The sequence below is a fragment of the Brachyhypopomus gauderio genome, chromosome 7 (assembly GCF_052324685.1).
Source record: "Brachyhypopomus gauderio isolate BG-103 chromosome 7, BGAUD_0.2, whole genome shotgun sequence".
Taxonomy (NCBI): domain Eukaryota; kingdom Metazoa; phylum Chordata; class Actinopteri; order Gymnotiformes; family Hypopomidae; genus Brachyhypopomus; species Brachyhypopomus gauderio.
The window spans coordinates 2811726-2836253 of NC_135217.1; the positions used below are offsets into that span (position 1 = coordinate 2811726).

Consider the following 24528-nt stretch of genomic DNA (forward strand, 5'->3'; position numbering starts at 1 on the left):
CAAACCTTCTTGCCTCCTTTCCTTTCAAAGTGTCCAAGGAATATTTTACTTATCTTGGGCTTCAGATATCTAGAGACCTCAAAACAATGTTTAGGTTAAACTTCCAAGCTACGCTAGATAAGCTTAGAGCTGATGTTGTCCCTGATTGGTAGAGTAAATGCAGTTAAAATGATAACACTCCCAAGAATTTTATATATTTTTCAAAATCTTCCCATTTTTCTCCCCAACTCCTTTTTTGACATGATTATTTCAACTTTATTTGGGCTCAGAAGACTCCATGTTTTTCCAAAATTCACCTACAGAAAACCTCAGTTAGTGGGGGGTTAAACCTCCCCAATTTCAAACACTACTACTGGGCAGCTAATGCCAGGACTGTGACGGGCAGGCAGTGCGAAATAAAATGGAAACGATCACGCCAAGTCTCAGGGAAAATGGATGGTTTAATGGAGAAAGTGCGCAAAGCAAAAACCTGTGACATGCTCCGAATTAAAGATACAATGACCAGCGGTCAACTGGTACAAAGACAAGACATATATAGACAAACAAACGACCCTCAGGTGAGACGGATCACGAGCTCCACCCACCTGAGCAACAAACACAACACAACAATAACAGGACAGCTGCCGCTGTGGACAGGGGAGACTGGCAGGGGGCCCTCCGCAACATGACAAGGACAATTTCATTTTGGCAATTGGGAACACGTGAGGGGCTTGCACTGGATTCCACACCATTGTGGCTCAAATACGAGGCTGTACCAGTCATTAATTCATCACTGCCAGTTTTTTTACATTCTAAAGTATTACCTAGCAATAGTTTAATAAATAATAATCTCATAATTTAAAATTATTAAAAAATTAAAAAAGATCTTAAACCAAGTTAGATGCTTTACCAATGCGCCACTAACATCTGTTCATACTCCAATTATGTGTAATCACAACTTCCTACCCACTAGGATGGACAAAGCCTTCGTTATACATGAAAGCAAAGGGTTAACAACTATAGAGGACCTGTATGTGGATGGGAACTTCATTTCATTTGGCAAACTCAAAGAGAAATTCAGCCTCTCTGCTACTTACTTTCGATATTTACAGCTTCGGCATTATGTTAGGGAAAGCATTCCCAATTTCGAAGCAAAGCCAAGTGTCCACTCGTTATCTCTTTTTTTTTGGCGTAGACCCCACGTCTAAACAGCTGATTTCTTGCTTTATCTCAGTTTTGAGGCCTAGGCTAGGGAGACCGGTTGTGAAATTACAGAAGAAGTGTGCGAAAAGAGTCTATCTTGGCTATCAGGCTGATCTGTAAACTCTTGATACAGGTTGATTCAGTTTAAGGTGCTTCACCGGTTGCATTTCTCTAAGACCAAACTACATAAACATATCTTTGATTCCATCTCACCTTTATGTGAGAGATGCAAAACAGGCAAAGGCTCTCTGACTCACTTGTTCATAACCTGCCCCGAGTTACAGAATTTTTGGCTAGAAATTTTTGACTGGCTTTCCAAGGTTCTTGAAATAAAACTGGATTTGGATCCCATAATTATAATTTGCGGATGCTCTGAATTATTATGTACCTTCTCTTATGCAATCCAGCAGACGGTGATGGCTGGTATGCTTGTGGCCAAAAAGCCGCTCCTATTAAATTGTAAATCGCCAACTGCTTCCTCGTTTAAACACTGGCTGGCTGAGATCCTTAATTTTGCCTCTATGGAGCGCTTATGCAGTCGTAGACCCAGGTCACAGCAGCATATTAATAAGATCTGGGACTCGGTAGTGGATTACTTTGAGAGACCATCATCATTGTTTCTTTTGTTGTTGTTCATTTTTTTCTCTTTTAGTTTTTTTTTTTTTTAGTTTTGCTTTCTTTTTTCACTTCCTCTTTCTAGGGTATGTTCATTGGGGTGGGGGTTTCCTTTTGTCGGTTGTGCATAATGTTCTCCTTTGAATCGATTGTAATATATAAACATGATAAAATAAAATACTTAAAAAAACCTTTTCTATAAACACCATGAAGTTATAGTCACAAAACCTTAACCTTAAACACTGTAAACTTATAGTTACAAAACCTTACAATATACACATAACCATATCCTCAAAAGCTACATGTCAAGCTGCACCCTTCCATATAAATAACAAAAAACACTTGTGTAACTGTTATCGTTACATTTTCAAGTTAAACCTTGACATGGTCTTGTTTTTCCCTAAAACTGACAGTGAAGGACTTCACCATTTTACCTGGAAACAAAATCAAATTTGACTTCATGGAAGAACTTTATAAACATTTACCGGGTCTGAAGATGGAATCAGTGAAGAGTGGTGTCATAGTGATGTTCTACCTGGAACCGAAATCACCAAATATGCTTTCTCATATACCTGGTAATGCAAATACACATGTCCCTCCACCACAAAATTCTAATTTACCTTTGAAAACATGGTATGAATTTCACACAAACATTTTGATGGCTTATATCCTCATGCAAATTTTGATTCATTGGTGGAATTAAAATTGCAGTCCAGAACATAAATGTCTTTGTCTCTGTCCATAGTCTCAAAGTCAGGATCTACACATAAAGGCTGTGTGATGGATAAAGAGATCCTCAATATCATTTCAAAGTGGATTGAGGCTCAGGTATGAATTAATTCTTCCTATATTTTGTGACGGGCAGGGTGAGCGACTAAAAAGGAAGCGATCACGCTAAGTCTCAGGGAAAAAGGATGGTTTAATAGAAAGTGCGCAAACCAGAAACCCGTGCAATATCTCCAAATTAAGGATATAATAACCAGCGGTGAACTGGTACAAAGACAAGACATATATAGGCAAACAAACGACCCTCAGGTGAGACGGATCACGGGCTCCGCCCACCTGAGGGACGCACATGACATCACAAAATAACAACAACAACAGCCGATGTGGACGGAGGCGACCGGTAGGGGGCCGCCTCACCGTGACATATTTACTATAATGGTGATTCATTATTTTAGTCTTGGAATGACTAAAATCTTGGAGGCAAGCGTTGTTGAAATATAAACAGATGTATAACGTACCAGAATATGAAAATATTCTAGAAACTTACATGATGTAAATGCTGTGATTTTATGTATTAGTCACATGTAATTTATCTTAATGCAGAGGAACAAGGGACCTAATCTTGAAAACATCACAAAGTTACAATAAGCTTAAAAAAAGCCAGATTATCTCAGTTTTGTAGAACTCATCTCACTGGCTTTGCTGAGAGACAAATGATCAGTGTTTGATAACTTGATATTTATGGTGATGTTTGTTCTTTGTATTCTGTGTGTGAGAGATCATTTGTTTTTTTTTCACAGGAAAGCACCAAACGCATGAGTGAAGGTAAGTAGTGTTATTTATTATAGTACACTGCACTAGTGTGTATGTGTTTTTGTGTAAATGCGGAGGACAAATTTTTCGATTGAGGTGAAAAATCTCAATTGACTAAATATGGCACATTTCATTTTAAATGTAGAACACACGAAATGGACTCACAAAGAAGAGCACAGGACAGGACTTGCACACACAATATATACGCAACACATACCATGCCCCACGTGTAACACATTTTAGGGCTTTAGGTTCTAGAGAAATATAAAGTTGAGTGTCATCTGCATATTGATGATAACTAATACCATGTTTATTAATGATATGTGGTAACGGAAGCATATATAGGTTGAATAATAACGGCCCAAGAATTGATCCTTGGGGGACGCCACAAGTTATTTTTTGACGTGTGAAGGAATAGGTACCTAATGCTACATAGTAATCACGCCCAGTTAGATACGATCTAAACCAGTCTAAGACTAAGCCACTAAGGCCTACCCAGCTCTGTAGTCGATCAAGAAGTATTTCATGATCAACGGTGTCAAAAGCGGCACTGACATCTAGCAGAAAAAGGACTGAGAGTTTGCCTGCATCCTTATTCAATCTCAAGTCATTTACTACCTTAACTAGGGCTGTTTCAGTGCTGTGGAGAGCTCTGAAACCAGATTGAAAAGTGTCATTTATTTGATTTACTTTGACATAGTCATTCAACTGGATTGACACTACTTTTTCAATGATTTTGCTAAGAAAGGAAAGGTTAGATATAGGTCGATAATTATTAAGAATTGTGGGATCAAGATTTCTGTTCTTTAATAGTGGTTTAACCATTGCAGTTTTAAAAATTTTAGGGAATTCTCCCAATTGCAGAGACTGATTAACAATCGTTAGAACTTCATTAACTAATGAGCTCAGAACCTGCTTGAAAAAGCAGGTTGGTAAAGGGTCCAGTTCACATGTAGAGGATTTTAGTGATGAAATCACGTCAAGTAGTGTTACCATGTCAACTTCTTGGAAATAAGACATATTAAAGTTAGGCTGAGTAACTGATATAAGGGTTGATAGTCTATTAGTGCTTGTTGCTATGTTCTGACTTATACTAGTCATCTTGTCCCTAAAAAATATAGCAAACTCCTCACATTTTTCAACTGAAACAGTTTCAGGGAAGACACAGGAAGTGGGGTTTACTAGCTGATCTATATCATCTATTATTATTAGATGAATCGATTAAGGTAGAGAAGTAGTTTATCCTTGCTGATTTCACTTCACTGTTGTAATTCTGCAATGTTGTTTTATAAATATCAAAATGTACTTGCAATTCTGACCTTCACCAGCGTCTCTCAGCCTGCCTACAATCTTGCCTAAATTTTATAATATGTAGCCTACTGAAGTTACACCCACAGTTATGAAGTGAAGCCTGCAGCAGATTCTCTTATTTTGTTTTAGGTTCAAGATGGTCATGGAGCTTATGGCCCAAACAGAGTGTCAAATACGTCTCTATCATAAGTGGAAAAACACTTGGTGCTCATGAACGCTTTCTGCAAATACTCCAAGAAAAAATACCAGACCTGCAGAAGGTGTCTACAGTGAAGGAGTGTGATGTCATTCTGCTGTTCTGCCCCATTGTGTCTCGGGCTGGAACTGACATTGAAGCAGCACTGAAGCTCATTACTGAAGCAGGTAACTCTTAGCCTCTTTACTGTGAACACATAAGATATTGGGCACACACTGCTCCATCATGTTTGACAAGATAAAGTCCTGCTCACAACATCAAGTCTTGTTCTCTGTCCACAGACTCCAAGCATGCTGTTCTAGTGGTGCTCCATCACACATTTGACCCAGACTGCACTGTACCAGACAGCAGCAGATCTGTAACCAGGGAGAACACGACCACAGTGGACTGTCTGTTCCATGAGGATCGTGGATTATTGAACTGCTCAAAAAATAAGGAAGCACTAAAGAAAGTGATAGAAAAATTAAAGCCTCAGGTACTGATATTATACTGTAACAATTTTAGCATGTTAGTTTCTGTTTATCTCTGATGTAGGGTCAAAATTCTTGTTAGTTTTAGAGTGTTTTAGTTAAAACAAAGCACACATATAGCCTCATACACCTATAATCTCAAATCATCCAGAACAGTGCAGGAGAAGAGGACGTGGGGGTGTGACACTAGTACAGAGTGATCAGCTGAGACTCACCTTAGCACAGTTGTAGATTTGAATACTTTCAATCATACATTTTTATTCACACTTGTTCATGATTTTGTGATTATAATAATGAGGTAACGCAATTTGCTCCTCTTTTAGGATGAGATGAAGCCACTACAGGCGTTAACAAGTAAGTGTCTGATGTTCAATGCATTTAAATATTTAGTATTTTGTGTTGTGTGAACCCACAAGACAACCAGTGTCCATTCTTTCAGACTCTCCTTGGCACTGAGAATTTGAAATGTAGCTAATCAGATGAAGTCTGTTTTGGAACAAAGCAGATGAAGTCTCTAAAATCATTCCTCCCCTTTGTCCTTTACAGGCACAAAATCTGATAAAGGAGTGTGCAATCCTTCTTAGGGGAGGTTCTTTATTACAGGAACTGCTTTCTCAAAACACCAAACAACTCTTTCAGATTTACATTTTTTTTCCTTTATTTTTATTTTACAAAAAATGTGAAAAGAAAATTGACCTTTTATGCAGCTGTGTTACAGGTGTAATCTCTCATGTACCCGTGTTACAGACATGCTTTCTCTGGTACATGTGGTACAAATGTATTCTCTCAGGTGCTAGTGTAGGTAGTTCTTCCACACCTATCAATCAGACCTGTGTTTTCATTTTCCATGAGCTTTTAAGGAGGGTCCGCCATATTTATAGTTATAGTTATAGTCATAGTTATAAACTCTTCTAAGTTTCTTAATTCACTGAAGTTAAAACCCAGTGGAGATCTATTTGAATACTTTATACTTAATCTGTTTAGCACACTTCACATACCATCTCACATCCTGTTTTATTCTGATGTGTTTTATCAAAGCATGACAAAATTTATTGACAAACTGATGTTCTAGAGATGTTAAGGTGTGATAATGATGTGAAGACTGTTGAGCAAGGTGCTTAACCCCACATGCTCCCCGGGCACTGGGGCTAGGGCTGCCCACTGTATGTGTGTACTCACAGCTCTTTAGTGTTCACTAGTGTGTGTGTGTGTGTGTGGGTGTGTGTGTGTACTCACAGCCCCCTAGTGTTCACTAGTGTGTATGTGTGTGTACTCACAGCCCCCTAGTGTTCACTTGTGTGTGTATGTGTGTGTGTGTGTACTGACAACCCCCTAGTGTTCACTCATGTGTATGTGTGTTTACTCACAGCGCCCCTGTGATCACTAGTGTGTGTACTCAGCGCCCTAGTGATCACTAGTGTGTATGTGTGTATATTCATTGTACAGATGGGTTAAAAGTAGAGTACAAATTCTGATCTGTGTGTATTGCAAAATTGGCATCTTAAATAATAATTTCCGTAAATTTTGATGTCATGCTGAAAGTTTCAATACAAATTGTATGTTCTACCTATATACTGGAAAACAAATAATTCTATTAATCAATCATCTTTTGGAATATTTTATTGTACAATAAATATGTCAAATGTAAGTTGGTGTCTGGCACTGGTATATAGGTAACCTTTCACATCAATAATCATTAAAAGAATAAATGAAGTGAAATATTAGAATGGCAATGATAACTATACTGAGGATGGTAACTATGGTGACAATGGTAACTATGGTGAGGATTACACTGAGTTGGAATTCCTGTGGACCTCCTGGGAAATCTGGAAGTCTCTGGGTCTCATAAACCAGCAGAGTATTGAGGATATGTGGGTTTGTTGTAAACATGTATTGGGGATTACATCAGGGACTCTGGACACTCCTGGAGTGATACAAATCCTACACTCTCAGTCTCTGGGGACCAGGCGGCTTAGAGATAACTTACTTGGACAAACTCCTCAAATGTGTCTGTGGACAGAATCTCAGTATGTACTATATAATGATCTTAATAGGGTATGGGTTTGGCAGGGTTAGTACACAAAATATTAAAGTACTACTCTGTTTCATACTAACTGGAAGTGGTGAAGCATTACTATTGTAAGAATGGAAAAATATTCTATTATTTTCAAATCATTTTGTTTTAATTTTGTAAATCCTCTTTTGATGTGTGTGCATTCACAGCCGTTAAAAGGCTGTATTTGATTGCTCTCCCCTGTGAGCGCTGGGGTTGATGGGTCGAGAGGGAGAGCGGGAAACGAGGACTGAGATGTCAGTTATCCGAGCAGGAGATATAAAGCATTGAGAAAAATGCTCGTTTGTGTGCTTGTCTTTCCTTCATCCACGACCACGCTACCCACGGAACAACGGACCCAATATTACACTATGCTGTTGCTATATTAACGTGTCTTTGGAATATGGATTTACAACTTGATGAGGATTTATTTACTTGATAGGGCTTTGTTTTCTTCATAGGGATTTGTTCTTTAAATTTAAAATGGAAATGAATACTTTTTACTTATTGATTTACACCATCAAAGACACTCACACAGAATAGTGCTTCATTTACTGATTTACTTGTTTTCTTTTTAAAGATTTTCTGAGTAAATCACAGCCTTCACAAGTTCACCACAGAAATGGCATGTGACGGGTAGGGAAAGTGCAAAAATAAGGAAGTGATCATGCCAGGGAAAATCTTGGATTTAATGGATAAAATGCACAAACTCAAAACCTGTGAACTAATCCAATTTAAGAAAACAATAACCAGCAGTCAACCCTCAGGTGTCGATTTCCCTAATGGGCCACACCCACCTGAGGGACACACACAACACAACAATGACAGGACAAACATGGAATCCGCTGCTGACAGAAGCGGCTAGCAATGTTTCATATAAGGGGTATGCACTGGTTATACTATGCGTAAAGACATATTTAGTCATTCACAATTGTGCAAGTTCTCCCACTTAAAAAGATGAGATGCCTGTAATTGACATCATAGGTAGACCTCAACTATGAGAGACAAAATGAGAAAAAATTCTTCAGAAAATCACATTGTCTGATTTTTAAAGAATTTATTTGTAAATTATGGTGGGGAAAAAAGCATTTGGTCAATAACAAAAGTTCATCTCAATACTTATATATCCTTTTTTAGCAATGACAGAGGTCAAACGTGTTCTGTAAGTCTTCACAAGTTTAACAGCAACAATGGCATGAATAATGGCATGATGTAACCTGTTCAGGGTTCTAGATGTTCACAAGTGTGTATGACTTGTAGCCTCGGGAGTTGGTGTGGTGTTGAAGTGGGAGGAGTTAGAGGGAGAGAAGAAGATGGACGGAGTGTGAGCGGGAGAGTGAAGACGGAGAGACTAGCCGGTAGCTACTACTAGCCTCCCAGTTGTTCTTCATTAAAAGTTTTCTACCGAAAGCCTTCCTTCAGTTTCCCCTGTTGTATTTAAATACTAGCCTCGCTACCGCATCACTGCCCGGACTAACCCACTGCCCAAGAACTGGTAAGAGCACTGGCTGCGTAAAAGCACGTTTTACACAAGGTTGGCACACACCGTTACTGTTATGTTGGCCCATTCCTCCATGCAGATCTCTAGAGCAGTGATGTTTTGGGGCTGTTGTCAAGCAACATGGACTTTCAAGTCCCTCCAAAGGTTTTTTATGGGGTTGAGATCTGGAGACTGGCTAGGCCACTCCAGGACCTTGAAATGCTTCTTACATAGCCTCATTCATTCTTTCATATACACGGATCAGTCGTCCTGGTCCCTTTGCTGAGAGACAGCCCCAAAGCATGATGTTGCCACACCCCCCCATGATGTTACCACCCCCATGATGTTGCCACCCCCATGATGTTGACATCCCCATGATGTTACCACCCCCATGATGTTGCCACCCCCATGATGTTGACAGCCTCATGATGTTACCACCCCCATGATGTTGCCACCCCCATGATGTTACCACCCCCATGATGTTGCCACCCCCATGATGTTGCCACCCTCATGATGTTGCCACCCTCATGCTTCACAGTAGGTGTGGTGTTCTTTGGATGCCACTCAGCATTCACTCTCCTCCAAACATGATGAGCTGTGTTTGTACCAAACAGTTCTACTTTGGTTTCATCTGACCATATGACATTCTCCCAATACTCTTCTGGAACATCCAAATGTTCTCTAGCAAACTTTAGATGGACCCAGATGTGTACTGGCTTAAGCAGGGGGACACACACAACACTACTACACCTAACACTACTACACATCGTAGTGTGTTACTGACGGTAGCCTTTGTAACGTTGGTCCAAGCTTTCTGCAGGTCATTCACTAGGTCCCCCCGTGTGGTTCTGTGGCTCACCGTTCTTGTGATCATTTTGACCCAACGGGCTGAGATCTTGAGTGGAACCCCTGATTGAGGGAGATTATCAGTTCTTCCATTTTCTTCTTTTTTTTTTTGGGCCCACCTCCACCCCCCCCCCCAACTTTGGAGGACAACTTTGTTTTTATGTACAGATCAAATGATAACAATTCTATATAATACAGTGCAATAGTGATAACAATAATTGGGGTTAAGTGGACCATAAGAAGATAGAAGATAGAAAATAGGAGGAGAGAGATTAAAAAGGGGAAAGACAGAAGGGCAGGAAAAAAAGAAACAACCAGCTCAAATTACCACTGCAATGGTTCACCAACTGCTGCTCCTAAAAGAAGAGCAGAAAGTGTACCTAAGACATACAGCACAAATGACTGTGATGTATGTGTGAGTGTGTGTGTTTATGTAAGTGCAACATAGGATAAATGTACGGAATATACTTTACTAGCAAGGGTAGAAAGTTGCGACAACATTCCCCAAGAGGCCAGAGGCAGGCAGAGAAAGACCCGGGAATCCCACCCGCCCGTGGGATTTGGTTGGATGCGAGAGCTTCTCAGCTTTTTCGCCTCGCTCGCCAGATATCCCGTATTGAGGGGGGTGAGCGACTGCGAGCCGGAGAGGCGCGTCCCTGTAGGCGTGACGCGAGTGCAACTCGTTTATAGCTCTCTCTCCGTGTATCTGCGGATCCCATTGTGAAAATGGTGAGAGAGAGAGCTGGAGTAGGTGTGTCACGGTTACAGAGAGCGCACGTGTGTGGGTCCTGTCCGTTTGTTTGTATTTGTCTTTGCGTGTTTGTTTTGTCCTAGCGTGTTGCGTGATTTGTTTTATGTAATTCCTCACATGCACCTCCCCCTTTAATGTGTGTTGGGAGGGGGTCCAGTGGAGGTCCCATGCTACGGTGAGTGGTACGGAGGGTGCAGCTCTTTTGGAGGCCCTGACCAGGGATTCGAGAGTGTTCTCGGGAGTCGGTAGGGGCCACTCTCCTGCTGAATGAGGTGAGCTGTTTGTTGTCCCCTCCTGCTGAGATGGAGACCCCTCCCTCCAGGTGCGGGGTGCCAAGGTGTTTTGTGTTGTGTTATTATTAAAATTTATTTTGTTATTCACCCCCCTAAATAAATTTTTTTGGGGTCCTGAGCCATGGAATGTAGTTCGGAAGGCGTAACTCCGCAAGGAGACTCGACCTGTTGGGAGGGACCCCTGAGCAGTTAGGTGCCCCTGAACCTCTTTATGTAGTCAGAGGATAATAAATAATAATACATTTTATTTAATGGTGCCTTTCTGGCACTCAAGGTCACCTTACATGGAGCAATTTTAAAAATATTTTTTTTTAAATATTTTTTTTTATTTAAAAAATAAAATAACATGATATAACAATAAAATGAATAAGTGAATGAACAGACCATAGAGATCAGCAGTTATAAGCAGATTTAAAAAGTAAAATGTATGATTGATTGAGAGTTTCTCAAGTCTGGGGGAAGAGCATTCCACAATCTAGGGGCGGAGCAACTGAACGCCCGACCGCCCATGGTGCTGAGGTGTGTAATGGGGACAGACAGGTGTGTAGAAGCAGATGATCTCAGTGATCGTGAGTGAGAAGTGATGTTAATAAGGTCTAATATATATGGAGGGGCGAGATTATGAATTGCTTTGAAATTGAGGAGAAGGATTTTGTATTGTATGCATTGTGTAACTGGGAGCCAGTGTAGCTGGTGCAGAACAGGAGTGATGTGATGGAAGGATGGTGTTCTTGAAATAATACATGCAGCTGAGTTTTGAACCATTTGAAGTTTGTTTAGTGATTTGAGGGGAAGACCAAAAAGAAGAGAATTACAATAATCCAGGCGTGAAGTAACAAGACTGTGAACCAGAATAGCAGTAATAATAATAATAATAATAATAATAATAATAATAATAATACATTTAATTTGGTGGCGCCTTTCTAAACACTCAAGGTCACCTTACATAAAAGAGGTAATACACAGCAATAATAAAATAAACAAACAATATACTACAAATGCATAAAATCAGTAAATAAGACATAATTTAAAGAGCATTTAGCATCAGAGATTATAAACAGTTCTGAAAAGATGTGTTTTGAGTCTCGACTTAAACTGAGATAAAGAGTCCAAATTCCTTAGATCAGGAGGAAGAGCATTCCAAAGTCTTGGGGCAGAACAACTGAAGGCTCTTCCTCCCTTGGTGACAAGGCGCATAGTGGGAACAGACAGATGAGTTGAGGCAGATGATCTCAGTGATCGTGAATGAGAGGTGATCTTAATAAGGTCAGAAATATACGGAGGGGTGAGGTTGTGAATAGCCTTGAAAGTGAGAAGTTATATTTTATATTGAATTCGTTGCGTGACCGGAAGCCAGTGCAGCTGATGTAGAACAGGGGTGATATGATGATAGAAAGGAGTTCTAGTAATAATACGAGCGGCTGAGTTCTGAACCAATTGGAGTTTGTGCAGAGATTTCAGAGGACGACCGTAAAGAAGAGAATTACAGTAGTCCAAACGAGCAGTAACAAGATTGTGGACCAGAATGGCAGTAGTGTGTGACGAGAGAGAAAGGCGAAGACGATTAATATTTCTAAGGTGGAAATAAGCAGTACGAGTAATATTTTTTATGTGGGATTGAAATGACAAGGTATTATCCAGGATGACACCCAGGCTCTTTACTTGAACAGAAGGAGAAACAGGACAATTGTCAATAGATAAATAAATAAAATTATTTGCTTTGGAGAGATTAGACTTGGTGCCAACAAGAAGTATCTCTGTTTTATTTCCATTTAGTTTGAGAAAATTATGAGAAAACCAGGTTTTAATTTCAACTAGACAATCTGCAAGAACGGCTGAGGGAAATTTAGAAGAAGGCTTACTTGAAAGATAGAGCTGGGTGTCATCCGCGTAACAGTGAAAATTTATATTGTATTTGCGAAAAATTATACCTAAGGGAAGAAGATAAACCATAAAGAGAAGGGGGCCCAGGACAGAGCCTTGAGGCACACCAGCAGTAACAGGAGAGGATTGAGAAGTGGAAGTTTTAAGCTGTATAAACTGAGAACAATCTGATAAATATGATTTAAACCAGGAAAATGAAGTGTAGGTTATCCCAATAGAGGACAATCTGTGAAGAAGAGTGGAATGACAAACAGTGTCGAAAGCAGCACTCAGATCCAAGAGAATAAGAATAGAGAGAAGACCAGAATCGGCTGCAGAGAGGAGATCATTAGTAACTCTAACCAGAGCTGTTTCTGTGCTATGGGAAGATCGAAAGCCGGATTGGAATTTTTCATATAAAACATTGTGTGATAGATATGAGTGAAGCTGAGCTGCAACAACTTTCTCTAAAATTTTTGAAATGAATGGGAGATTAGAAATAGGTCGTATGTTATTAAAATCAGACGGATCAGCACCAGGTTTCTTTAAAATCGGAGTAATAGCTGCCGTTTTAAAGGCTATTGGTACAGTCCCAGTCCTAAGAGAAGAATGAATAATAGCAGTAATAAGAAGGAGCACAGCGGGTAAACATGATTTAACCAATGTTGTGGGAAGTGGATCCAATGAGCTAGTGGTTTAGCAATAGAGATAAGGTCAGATAGTTCTGAAGCAGAAGGAAGAGAGAAAGATGAAAAATAGTCAGAGGAGAGAGGAAAATCAGCTAAAGGTGTGACTAGAGAAGAATCAAAAGAATTAGTGACAGTTGTAGGTGTGAGCTGAATATCAAGAGATTTATAAATATTCTCAATTTTCTCAATGAAGAAAGACATAAGAGAATTGCAGAAGGTAGTAGTGCACAGATATGATGGAAAAGAGTCTGGGGCTCGAACAGTTTTATTATAAAATGTATGAAGTGATCTAGTGTTGCCGTTCATAGAAACAATTAAAGCAGTGTAATATTTCGATTTAGTTTGTATTAAAGAATCCTTATAAAGAAGCATATGTTCCTTGTACAAATCCTTATGAACGGTCAGTCCAGTTTTACGTGACAGTCTCTCATATTGTCGCCCCTTTGCTTTCAAGAGCCGAAGTTCTGATGTAAACCACAGGGCCGAGCGTGAGAAACGAACCATACGCGATTTCAGCGGAGCATGAAAGTCTAGACTGGCCTGAAGACCAGTGTTATATAATGTCAATTGATCCTCAAGGTCCATATGCTGGTGGAAGTCTAATTTGGAAGTAATAAAGGAAGAAAATAAAGCTGGGTCTATATCCCTGATATTGCGGTAAAAGATAAGACGAGAAGGCTTAGTAGTAGAGAGAGGAAGGTTGGCATTGAAAGAGACAAGAAAGTGGTCCGATATAGCCATCTCTTCCACTGAACAGTTTAAAGGAGTGACACCAGAGCAGCAGACGAGGTCCAAAATGTGACCTTTAGCGTGAGTAGAACTATCAATATATTGGTGTAGACCGAAGCTCTCCAAACATGAAATGAAGTCTTTAGTCAGGGGATTAGTGGTGTCATCCATATGAATGTTAAAATCGCCCATAACTATAATAACCGGTGAGAGTGTGATCAGGTGAGTAAGCAGCGCAGCAAAATGCTGGAAAAAGTCTTTATTACCTTTTGGAGGCCGGTAAATGTTAGCGATAATAGTTGGTGAGGAGCCAGCAAGTCGACAAATCAATGCCTCAAAGGAGTCAAAAGCGGGAGCAGATACCTGTACCACTTTAAGTTCCTCGCGATGAAGTATCGCAAGGCCTCCTCCTCTGCCAATCTCGCGAGGTTTACTAATGTAAACATACCCCGCCGGGGTCGATTCATTAAGTTGGGTAAAATCATTTTGCCGTTGCCACGTCTCAGTTAAACAGAGGATGTCATACGTGCGATCAGGTAGGAGATCCTGGATAAGAAGTCCCTTGTTTGTTAGTGAGCGGATGTTGAATAGACCGAAGCTTGTATGCTTCTTCCCAGAAGCAGTACTAGCCAACCGGGCTAGATGAGCTAGCGCGCTGTGGTCAGCTCCGTGACTTGGTCCTCGACGGGCACGATGGAAGTGTCTAGTAGTAGACCCAATGGCACGCAATGGACCCGATATATCGTCATATGAAGATCGGCGGGACCCTCGGTGGATATATCTCCGACGGGGAATATAGAGTAAATCCGCATTGGAGAGCAGAGTTGCCGGTAGTGAGAGCAGAGGAGCGGATTGCTGAAATCTCAGCCGAACCAATTCAGCAGCAGAGTAGTGGATAATACCCAGCACAGGTTGGTAAATTCTTGCGAAGAGTATCCATAAAAGGGCAAACCAGAGACGAGTCATTATAAATATAATCACGATATGCTAAAACTCAGAATAAAATAGAAGAAACTAAAAACCCCCGGCGGGCAGCGACAGCCAAACGCGCCAGCGTTCACCCGGAAGGTAGTAGTGTGAGGGGAAAGAGAAGGACGGAGACGATTGATATTTCAGAGGTGAAAATAAGCAGATCGTGTGATATTGTTGATGTGAGATTGGAATGATAGAGTATTGTCCAGGATGACACCCAGGCTCTTTACCTGAACTAAAGGAGAAACAGAACAATTATCAATAGTGAGGGAGAAATTATTTTCTTTGGAGAGATTTGATTTGGTGCCAACAAGTAGCACCTCAGTTTTATCGCCATTTAATTTGAGGAAGTTGTGAGAGAACCAGGTCTTAATTTCAGATAAACAATCAGTAAGAGAGGGCATGGAAAAGTTAGAATTGGGCTTACTAGAGACATAGAGCTGGGTGTCATCCGCGTAGCAGTGAAAATTGATATCATATTTGCGGAAAATATTACCTAGAGGGAGAAGATATACTATGAACAGAAGGGGGCCGAGGACAGAGCCCTGAGGGATGCCAGTGATAACAGGAGAAGGTTGAGAGGTGAAGGTTTTAAGCTGGATAAACTGAGTACGGTTAACTGAGATATGATTTTATCTCAACTGAGATATGGTAAACTGAGATATGATTTTAACCAATTTAACCAATTTTAACCAATTTAATGATGTGTGAATTATTCCAATGGAGGACAGTCTATGAAGAAGTGTGGAGTGACAGACAGTATCGAAGGCTGCAGTGAGATCCAGAAGAATAAGAATAGAAAGAAATCCAGAATCAGCTGCAAGGAAATCATTGGTTACTCTAACAAGTGCTGTTTCAGTGCTGTGAGAGGAGTGGAAACCAGATTGAAATTTTTTGTAAAACCTGTTATGTGATAAGTGGGAGTGAAGCTGAGCTGAAACTACTTTCTCCAGTATTTTTGACAGAAATGGCAGATTGGAGATAGGGCGTAAGTTATTAAAATCAGTCGGATCAGCACCAGGTTTTTTTTTAATCGGGTTAATAGCTGCAGTTTTAAAAGCTGTTGGTACAATCCCAGTCGTGAGAGAGGAGTGAATGATAGCAGTAATAAGAGGAAGTAATGAAGGAAGACAGGGTTTAACCAGTGTTGTGGGAAGAGGGTCCAGTGTGCAGGTGGATTGCTTAGCTTTAGAGATGAGATTAGAGAGTTCAGAAATAGAAGGAAGAGAGAAAGATGACAAATGAGTTGGAGAAAGAGGGGAGTCGGAGACTAATCTAGGAAATGTAGGAGACGGTCGGGAAGAGTTGGGTGGTTCAAGAACAGCTACAGTTACCGGCTGAGCTCTAAAAGATTTATAAATAGTCTTTATTTTCTCATTGAAAAATGACATTAGAGAATTACATAAGGTGGTAGTACAGAGATGCGGTGGAATGAAGTCCGGGCCTTGAACAGTTTTGTTATAAAGTGCATACAGTGATCTAGTGTCGCCTTTCATAGAAACAATTAAACCATTATAGTAGTCAGATTTAGCTCGAGATAATGAATCCTTATAAAGAATCATGTGGTCCTTGTACATGTCCCTGTGAGTGGACAAACCAGTTTTGCGAAACAATCGCTCGAGTTGTTGCCCTTTGGCCTTTAAGAGCCGAAGCTCAGATATGTACCAGGGAGCAGTGCGTGAGAAGTGGACCATATGTGATTTTAACAGGGCAAGAGTGTCAAGACTGGCTTGAAGACCAGTATTATATAAAGACACTAGTTCATCAGGGTCCATTTGTTGATGGAAGTCCAGATGAGAGGTTATGCTGGAAGAGAGGGAGACTAGATCGATATTCTTGATTTTGCGATAGGTGATGAGACGAGAAGGCTTCGTGGAGGAGAGATGAAGATTGACCTTGTACGAAAGAAGAAAATGGTCAGATATAGCCAGATCTTCTACTGAACTGTTAAAGGGAGTGACACCGGAGCAACAGACGAGGTCCAGAATGTGGCCTTTAGAGTGAGTAGGATTGTCAGTATACTGCTGCAGTCCGAAACTCTCCATACATAATGTAAAGTTTTTGGTGAGAGGATTATTAGTATTGTCCATATGAATGTTAAAATCGCCCATAACTATAATGGCAGATGACAGAGTGATGAGATATGTAAGCAGTGCAGCAAAGTCCTGAAGAAAGTCTTTATTTCCTTTAGGAGGCCGGTAAATGTTGGCAATGATGGTTGGAGTGGAGCCAGCAAGTCGACAGATCAATGCCTCAAATGAGGCAAAAATAAGAGCAGATACTGGAGAAACTTTTAATTCCTCGCGGTGAATTATCGCGATACCTCCTCCTCGGCCAGTTTCGCGAGATTTACTGATATAAACATAACCCGCAGGAGTCGATTCATTAAGTTGTGTGAAGTCATTTTGCTGTTGCCATGTCTCAGTTAAACAGAAAAAGTCGTATTTACGGTCTATGAAGAGATCTTGAATAAGAAGTCCCTTTCTCGTTAGTGAACGGATGTTGAGTAGACCGAAGTTGATGATGGTGGTATCGAGTCCAGCTAAGGTGCCTTCCAACCGGGCTGGGTAGGTTAGCACACTATGGTCCGCTGCCCGTCTCAATCCACGACAGACACGGCGGGAGTGGCGAGTCGTAGACCCGATGGAGCGTAACGGACCCGATATGTCATCATGTAGAGACCGGCGAGACCCTCGGTGGATGTATTTCTGATGGGGAATATAAATCAATTCCGCATTGGAGAGCAGAGACGCCGGTAGTGAGAGCGTCGGTGCGAGCTGATGAAATCGCAGCCGGAGAAGTTTAGCAGCAGAGTAGTGGATGATACCCACCACTGGTAGGTAGAATCTTGAAATAATTATCCATAAAAGAATGAACCAAAGACGAATCATTGTGTCAAATCAATGTCAGGTCGAGTTTATGGTCCAAGCTTTAAGATAAAATAAAATAAAGACTGACTGGCAGCGGCAGACAGACACGCCAACGTTCACCCGGAAGATTGGATTATGTTGTGGCCATCTAGAATCCCAAAATCCTTCATTTAGATGCCTGGGGTGTTTTAGTAGCAGGGTGTCTCCTCATGCTAAAAAGGGGTCCCCTCCCCCCTGAGTAAAGGGGTTTTAATCAATCAGAGTAAGTGGTTCTCCCAGTATTGATGGGAATGCCCAGAGCCTCGGTTTCTAGCACTCCTAGGTTGGGTAGAGAGTCCAAGCATGATAGGCCCCGGGAGGAGCAGACTCCCCAGAAGGCAGGGGTCAGCTCCGAGAGGAGAGGTAGGTTTGGGAGGTGGTTGGTGGGTGGTGTAGCCGCGCCCCAGGGTGGCAGCCTGCACACATCCACACCTGTGACATGTGGTGAGCTTGGTGCTTCTGGTCCGCACACGGTTGTGGGGCTCAAGCGGCCGAAGGCCGGTTAGGACATGAGGGCCCTGTGACCGACCAGGGCGTGGTTTCATCTTGTTGATGGCCCAGTCGGTCCAGGGCTCCGCCCAGGGAGGTGAGCTAACCTGTTTGTTTTTATGTTCCAGCTCTAGGACTGCAGGGAACGGGTCCCTGCCTTGTCTCCGCCCAGCTAGTGTGTTTTGTGTTGTAGCTCCAGGACAGCAGGGAATGGGTCCCTGTCTTGTCTCCACCCTCCCGCCCCTTTGCTCTGTTTTGTGTGCTGCCGCTGTGAGCCGCACAGCTGGAGGGGAGTGCGGCTTTGGTGGGGGGGTCTGTCACGTTGCAGAGGGCCCCCTGCCGGTCGCCCCCGTCCACACCGGCAGCTGTCCTGTTGTTGTTGTGTTGTGTTCGTCCCTCAAGTGGGCGGGGCCCGCGATCTGTCTCAGCTGAGGGTCGTTTGTTTTTCTATATATGTCTTGTCTTTGTACCAGTTGACTGGTAATTGTATCTTTAATTCGGAGCAATCGGAGAAAGAAGCCTTCCGAGTCTTGACTTTAAGCTGCACAAGACACACATTGTTACACATATGCACAACACACTTATTTATGCACCCACAACCATTCCAATTGTATAACAATCAAACAACAACAGACATTAACCTTATACTGCAGATTCGCACGCCCGGTGGCCATTTTTAACATTTTTGACATAGTTCACATTAAAACTAGATATCTCAAGTTGTACATATAGGAAAATTATCATTCATGGCTCAAACTGAAGTAGGCAGTTGGGGGAACATATTAATACACTTCAGTATCATATTCACATAATTTGGTTTATTTTAGAGCCTCTATTGCAGATGCTAATATGCCAGGAATGTCACAAATGCTGACTTGAACTTGAACATGACTGGAATGTATATTCACATAGTTATTCAAATTAGGTATCAGAAATTACAATAAATTTCGCTAGGGTCTTTTCTAACAACACAGAAAAAATGGAGCAAATCCATGCAAGCATTGAAAAGTTATTCAGCTTTATCCAAGGTATGTCAAGTGCACCACACCCATGTCTAAATATGCCACACCCGACACACACCATTAGCCAACTAAGCTAACATGCCAACAAATTCCTTACACGAAACCGAGGAGCTACGACAAACAACAATGCTGCACATATTACAGCAAGACCAGAAAATTCCAATGACTAAATTTCATGTCCAAATATGAACGTTATGATATCATATTTATGTCCAATATAGTCCGACAGCATAAGCTAGGTTACCGTAGCCAACTCCGGTAGCATCCGACACGATACAGAGTGCTGCAGCACTCAAACGCTCTAAAACTGTTTATAATCTAACGCTTAGTTAATGTTTAGTATTAGAATATATATTTTGTACAATATCGCTTATGAAAAATTATCCATTGTTACTCACAGTACGTAGAATCGCGTCGTAGCCGGTGTACCGTCTCACTTCCGGGTTGGCGAAAATTCCGAAAATTGCTCATATATTCCACACAAAGTAATCCGTTTATGTTCAAAAGTATCCACAATCCGCATAAAAACGAACAAAATAATCCATGGCTGCTTCAGTTTCGCCGAACAGTGTGTTCTGGGGAGCTTAGCTTAGGTTAGCAAAGGGTTAGCTTATGTTGCTATGCTAGCGGCCGAAATTGGAAATGAAGCGCCAGTTTCCGAGGGCTCAATTTAAAAATATACTTGACCAATCATGTCATATGAGGGCTGGCTAGCTTCGGAAGGATGTACACTATTGGTTAGAACAGCTTTCAATCACTTCTGAGGCGCCAGCTTGTCTCTGTGGGCTTATTGGTTCACCCTCCCCCCCTCCCCTTCGCACCTCGCCGTGGGAGAGGTTGTAAAACCTGTCACTCAAAGTCACTACCCCACTTTAGACCAATAAAAACCACTCAAATCAAAGCAGAACCGCTGCAGCTTTGTAATGAGGGGTCAAATCAGCGTTAAGAATGCTTCTGTGACGCTTAGGGGGCAGATTTGTCGGAGTGTCTCATTCAGGAAGCGGATTTTGGAAAATTTTGCAGTGAGGTGAGCAAGCTTTTTAAGGTACTTAACCACAACGGATCTACGCTGTTAAGGTCTTAAATTAAAGCCTTATTAGTAAACGATTTTTAGGTGACAAAACATTAAGACATTTCACAACATAAATATGTTTTGTAAACGGATATGTCGGGAGACCCCCTCGCGGGGTGCACTTTTGTGGTCAACTTCAAAGCCGGATATCTCGCGATCGGCTGCACGTAGACGGCTGAAACTCGGTAGGCATGTAGATGGGATAGGAAATTTTGATTTAAGCGCTTTTGTTCAGAGATTCATTAATGTTTAATATGTTTTATATCGCCGTAAAGGAGCTGGGCCCGCCGGCGGGCCCACTAGGGGGCGCTTCTGCATAATAACAGGATTGAAAATAAGCTGGTCTGAGTCTGAAACCCAGTGCCCCCAGCCTACCCCAGATAGCCCCTGACAGCAACCGCCCCATCCCCACTATCCAGGCACCTCAGAGCCCCAAGACCGAGACCTGCTACCCCAACACAAGGTGGACCGACCCACCCCACCCAGCGGCGCAGGTCACCCCCACACGGGCAGGGCCCCAGCATGGGGTCGGGCGGTCCCAGGCACCAAGCCCTGTGTTCCGCCACCCAGCCCTGCAGGGGAGGCCAGCCACCCCGCTAAGGGCCAGCACCTGCTCCCCCCTGTGAAGAATTATATGTGTAAAAGCATGCTAAGGTATATTTTATCCACAATACTCAATACTTATATAATTTGACTAGCCTTAAAGTATTAATCAAGTTTCTTATATTAATAACTTTATGTTTTGCTTACATTATATTATTATTAATCAAGTTGTTATCAAGAATGTCTGTGAAAATCCTTGTATGCTCTTTCCAATACTCTAAGTGTTTGCAGTTTGCTAAAAACGGGATGTGTAAGAGGAGTTTCTGTAACCCAATTTGGTAAGGTCAGCAAGGAAGACCACGCTTCCAAAATAAGAGAGAAACAGCTGTAGGTTTGACATGTCGAATGTGCCCCTTCTATGTTTACCAGAAAAAAGGGGGCATGCCTAGAAACATATATAATGGGGGAGAATCAGACAGGTGTCAGAGCTGCACACTGGATGACATGAATAGCATGTCACTTCTGCGTACTCTCAGAGATCTCTTTAATATTTCATTATTATTGCTTGTTTGTATTAGCTTTAATAAATAATTAAAAGACACAAGACTAGTGACATTCTTTTTTGCATCAAACGGACACGCTGCGCTAAGAAGGGAGAAGAGGAAGCGCGACAACAGGAAAAAACTTTGCCAGGAATTTATCTCTGCTAATGATCAAAGACAACATGTGTTTGGAAGTTGATTTTAAATAAAATGTATGATCCGTACTTGCATAGAATTATGGATATTTTATTCAATTTCTCCCGTTCACTTGTCAAAACAAACCAAATTCTGCTTTTTTACTCAAAAATCAGGTTATGTAATGATTTTACATAACCCCCCCACCCCCCGTGCCCCAGTTCTCAAGCCATTTGTGTGTCCCCCCACCTATGAAATCAAAATTCTGTCCTTGACACACACACACACACACACACGCACACACACACACACACACACACACACTCCTGTCTCACACTGGCAGTAACTACATGGCCTGGTATCACTTCTCTTGTCCTTATATCACTTCTCTTTCTTGTTGTCTGCTTATCTTGTACTTTTCCTAACCACACATCCAGTCTGACTGGCTCCACTGTACCTCCTGTCTGATAAGAACAATACCTGTCATACATCTGTTTTTTATTATTTAAAAGCAAAGCCTAACACCAAGAAGAGAGCAATAACCAATCACAGGATCACAGAAAAAAGGGAGGAAGCAAGTGCAAGTGTCTAATAGAAGAGTGCAAACGATTAAAGTGCACTGACTTGAACAAAAGGAAACCAGAATAACAGATCCACAAACTTATGTACAAACACAAGAGGGCTTGACATAATATCATACCAACAGGGTGGTATGGTGTGTGAGACCTAAAACACCCTTTAGTCACTCTAGTGGTGCTCCAACAGACATTTCATGTATTTTTATTGTACGAGACAGGAGCAGATCAGTTACCACAATCACAGTGTCTGTGCTTGTAACAATAAAGACTGTGAGGATGCCCTCTGCTGGCCAGATGCAGGGATTGCAAGCAGATCTTTGAGAATTAGGGTTTTGCTGCAGTGCAGAATGGAAAATTGTGAAATCCATCAGATGGATACATATACAATATATAATAAATAATTGTCTTTCTTTTGTTTATTCTACAAAGAATGTGAATGTATTTGCTTTGTATATGCAAAACCCACATTGTCATAACACGTACTCCAAAGAGAAAGTGAAAGTACATTAGTTCTCGGGTCTCACGACACGAAGACAAACGGAGGTGAGTAGATACTTCAGACTGAAATGTGTTAATCTCAGCAAACACAGCATGATCACAGCCTAAAAGATCATAAACTCGGTTTTGGCTAATTTGCAAAGCAATCACAGGTTTTCGTTAGTGTCCTTGTGGCCTTTCAGATAAATACATCGCTGGACTGCTTGTTGTAAATGCGAATAGGTAATAAACGAACGCTTATCTTTTATGATTCCATAATAAACCGTGTACACAGGTGAGCAAACCTGTGCATACAGCTGAAGTAAATCAGGGCTCTCAAGTTTTGGATTCATGTCAGAGTGTGAGAGTTGTTGACGGGGGGGTGGCGAACGTTAATTGTTGAGCGGGGGGGGGGGGGGGGGGGTGGCGGACGTAAGTTGTTGAGCGTGGTGGGGGGTGGGGGGGGGGTGGCGAACGTAAGTTGTTGAGCGGGGGGGGGGGGGGGGGTTTGTATATCGCGATCGATCGCCAGTGGAGGGCGACATAGATATGGATCAGAGGTAAATAAACTAGATTTTTTTTCTCGCCGTGTGAAATCGGAAGTGTGGCGTGTGAGCGTGTGAAGACGGTCAAATGCGTGTGTCACACGCTCAATGCCCTGAGTAAATACAATACACAGGGTTGCCAACTCTAACGCATTGAGCGTGAGACACGCATTTGACTGTCTTCACACGCTCTCACGCCACACTTCCTATTTCTCACGCCGAAAAAAAAATCTAGTTTATTTACCTCTGATCCATATCTATGATTCAATGGGTTACTAGTTCGCTCTGGCGCCAACCACTGGCGATCGATCGATCGCGATATAATACTTAATTTGTGTCCATTTTACACCCCGCCCGGTAACAATTTACGTTCGCCACACCCTCCAGGTTCAAATCTCACTCCAAGTGATCTTGGAAAGTTGGCAACCCTGCAATACATGGTATAATAATATGGAGATAACAGGGTCCTTCTCGTTTTTTCCTGCAGAAATAATGGGTGGTGTAACAAGTGGTGAGTGGAAAACTGGCTGGTGACATCCACAAACAGAACAACCGAACAGAATAATAAACCCGATTAATCAAACAACCACACCCACCTCGTTCAACATTTCCTGAATATCAATGTCCTGCACGTGTCACTTCCTATTGGCTTCTTATTTAACCTCTGTCCCCTTCCACACTGTACTATTTCTGCCAAGGCATACTGGCCTGACTGAGCATTTCTATTGTTTTGGTGATTTTAATTCTCATTTTGTCTGTTCTGTCTGTTGTTCTTGTGTCTTTATTCTCTGGATGTTTGGAAATGTATCTGTCTTAGTTCAGTCCTGTCTGGATCTGCTGCTCTGTACTGTCACTTGTTATTTAATCTTTAACACTTCATGTTTGGATCCCATATTTTATATATTTTATCTTTCTTCTTGGCTCAGTTCTACCTTTGCGTCTGACCGTAGCGCTCGACTCCACACGACCCTGTGAAAGCGCGAGCACGTTTTACACGTCATTTTTTGCAGTGTCCTCCATGATATGTGGTAGTATAAAGAAACACCCCTCAAAAACAGAGGAATGAACATTTACCTGAAGAATTTTAATGTTGCTTTGTGTTCCACGTTTGAAAAGTGCTGGAATTTTGACTAATGTAGCCTACTTTAAAATGCTTGAAATTGTAATGGTATTTCGTTTCACAAGCTGTTTGACTGAACAGTTCACTTGTATTACGTTTACAAATAA

At 41.6% G+C, this 24528-nt stretch overlaps 1 protein-coding gene and 1 long non-coding RNA gene across 5 annotated transcripts in view; both read left to right on the top strand.

Moving 5' to 3' along the window:
* LOC143518169 (uncharacterized) overlaps nucleotides 1-6961 on the top strand; it is a 93157-nt gene extending 86196 nt beyond the window's left edge. Inside the window, exons 2-3 of the long non-coding RNA XR_013132068.1 lie at nucleotides 5637-5667; nucleotides 5860-6961. This is a non-coding gene — a long non-coding RNA (uncharacterized LOC143518169). The remainder of the gene's footprint in view (nucleotides 1-5636; nucleotides 5668-5859) is intronic.
* The window catches only part of LOC143518458 (uncharacterized), a 203616-nt gene that overhangs the window by 167427 nt on the left and 11661 nt on the right, over nucleotides 1-24528 (top strand). The window contains exons 1-2 of one of the 4 annotated variants that reach the window (XM_077010922.1): nucleotides 22860-22999; nucleotides 23789-23812. The exons of the other annotated variants lie outside the window; for them this stretch is intronic. Coding sequence (XP_076867037.1) covers nucleotides 22990-22999; nucleotides 23789-23812 — 34 coding nt within the window. The 5' untranslated portion in view covers nucleotides 22860-22989. Of the gene's footprint in view, nucleotides 1-22859; nucleotides 23000-23788; nucleotides 23813-24528 lie in introns of those variants that run through there. 4 annotated transcript variants of the gene reach the window in all.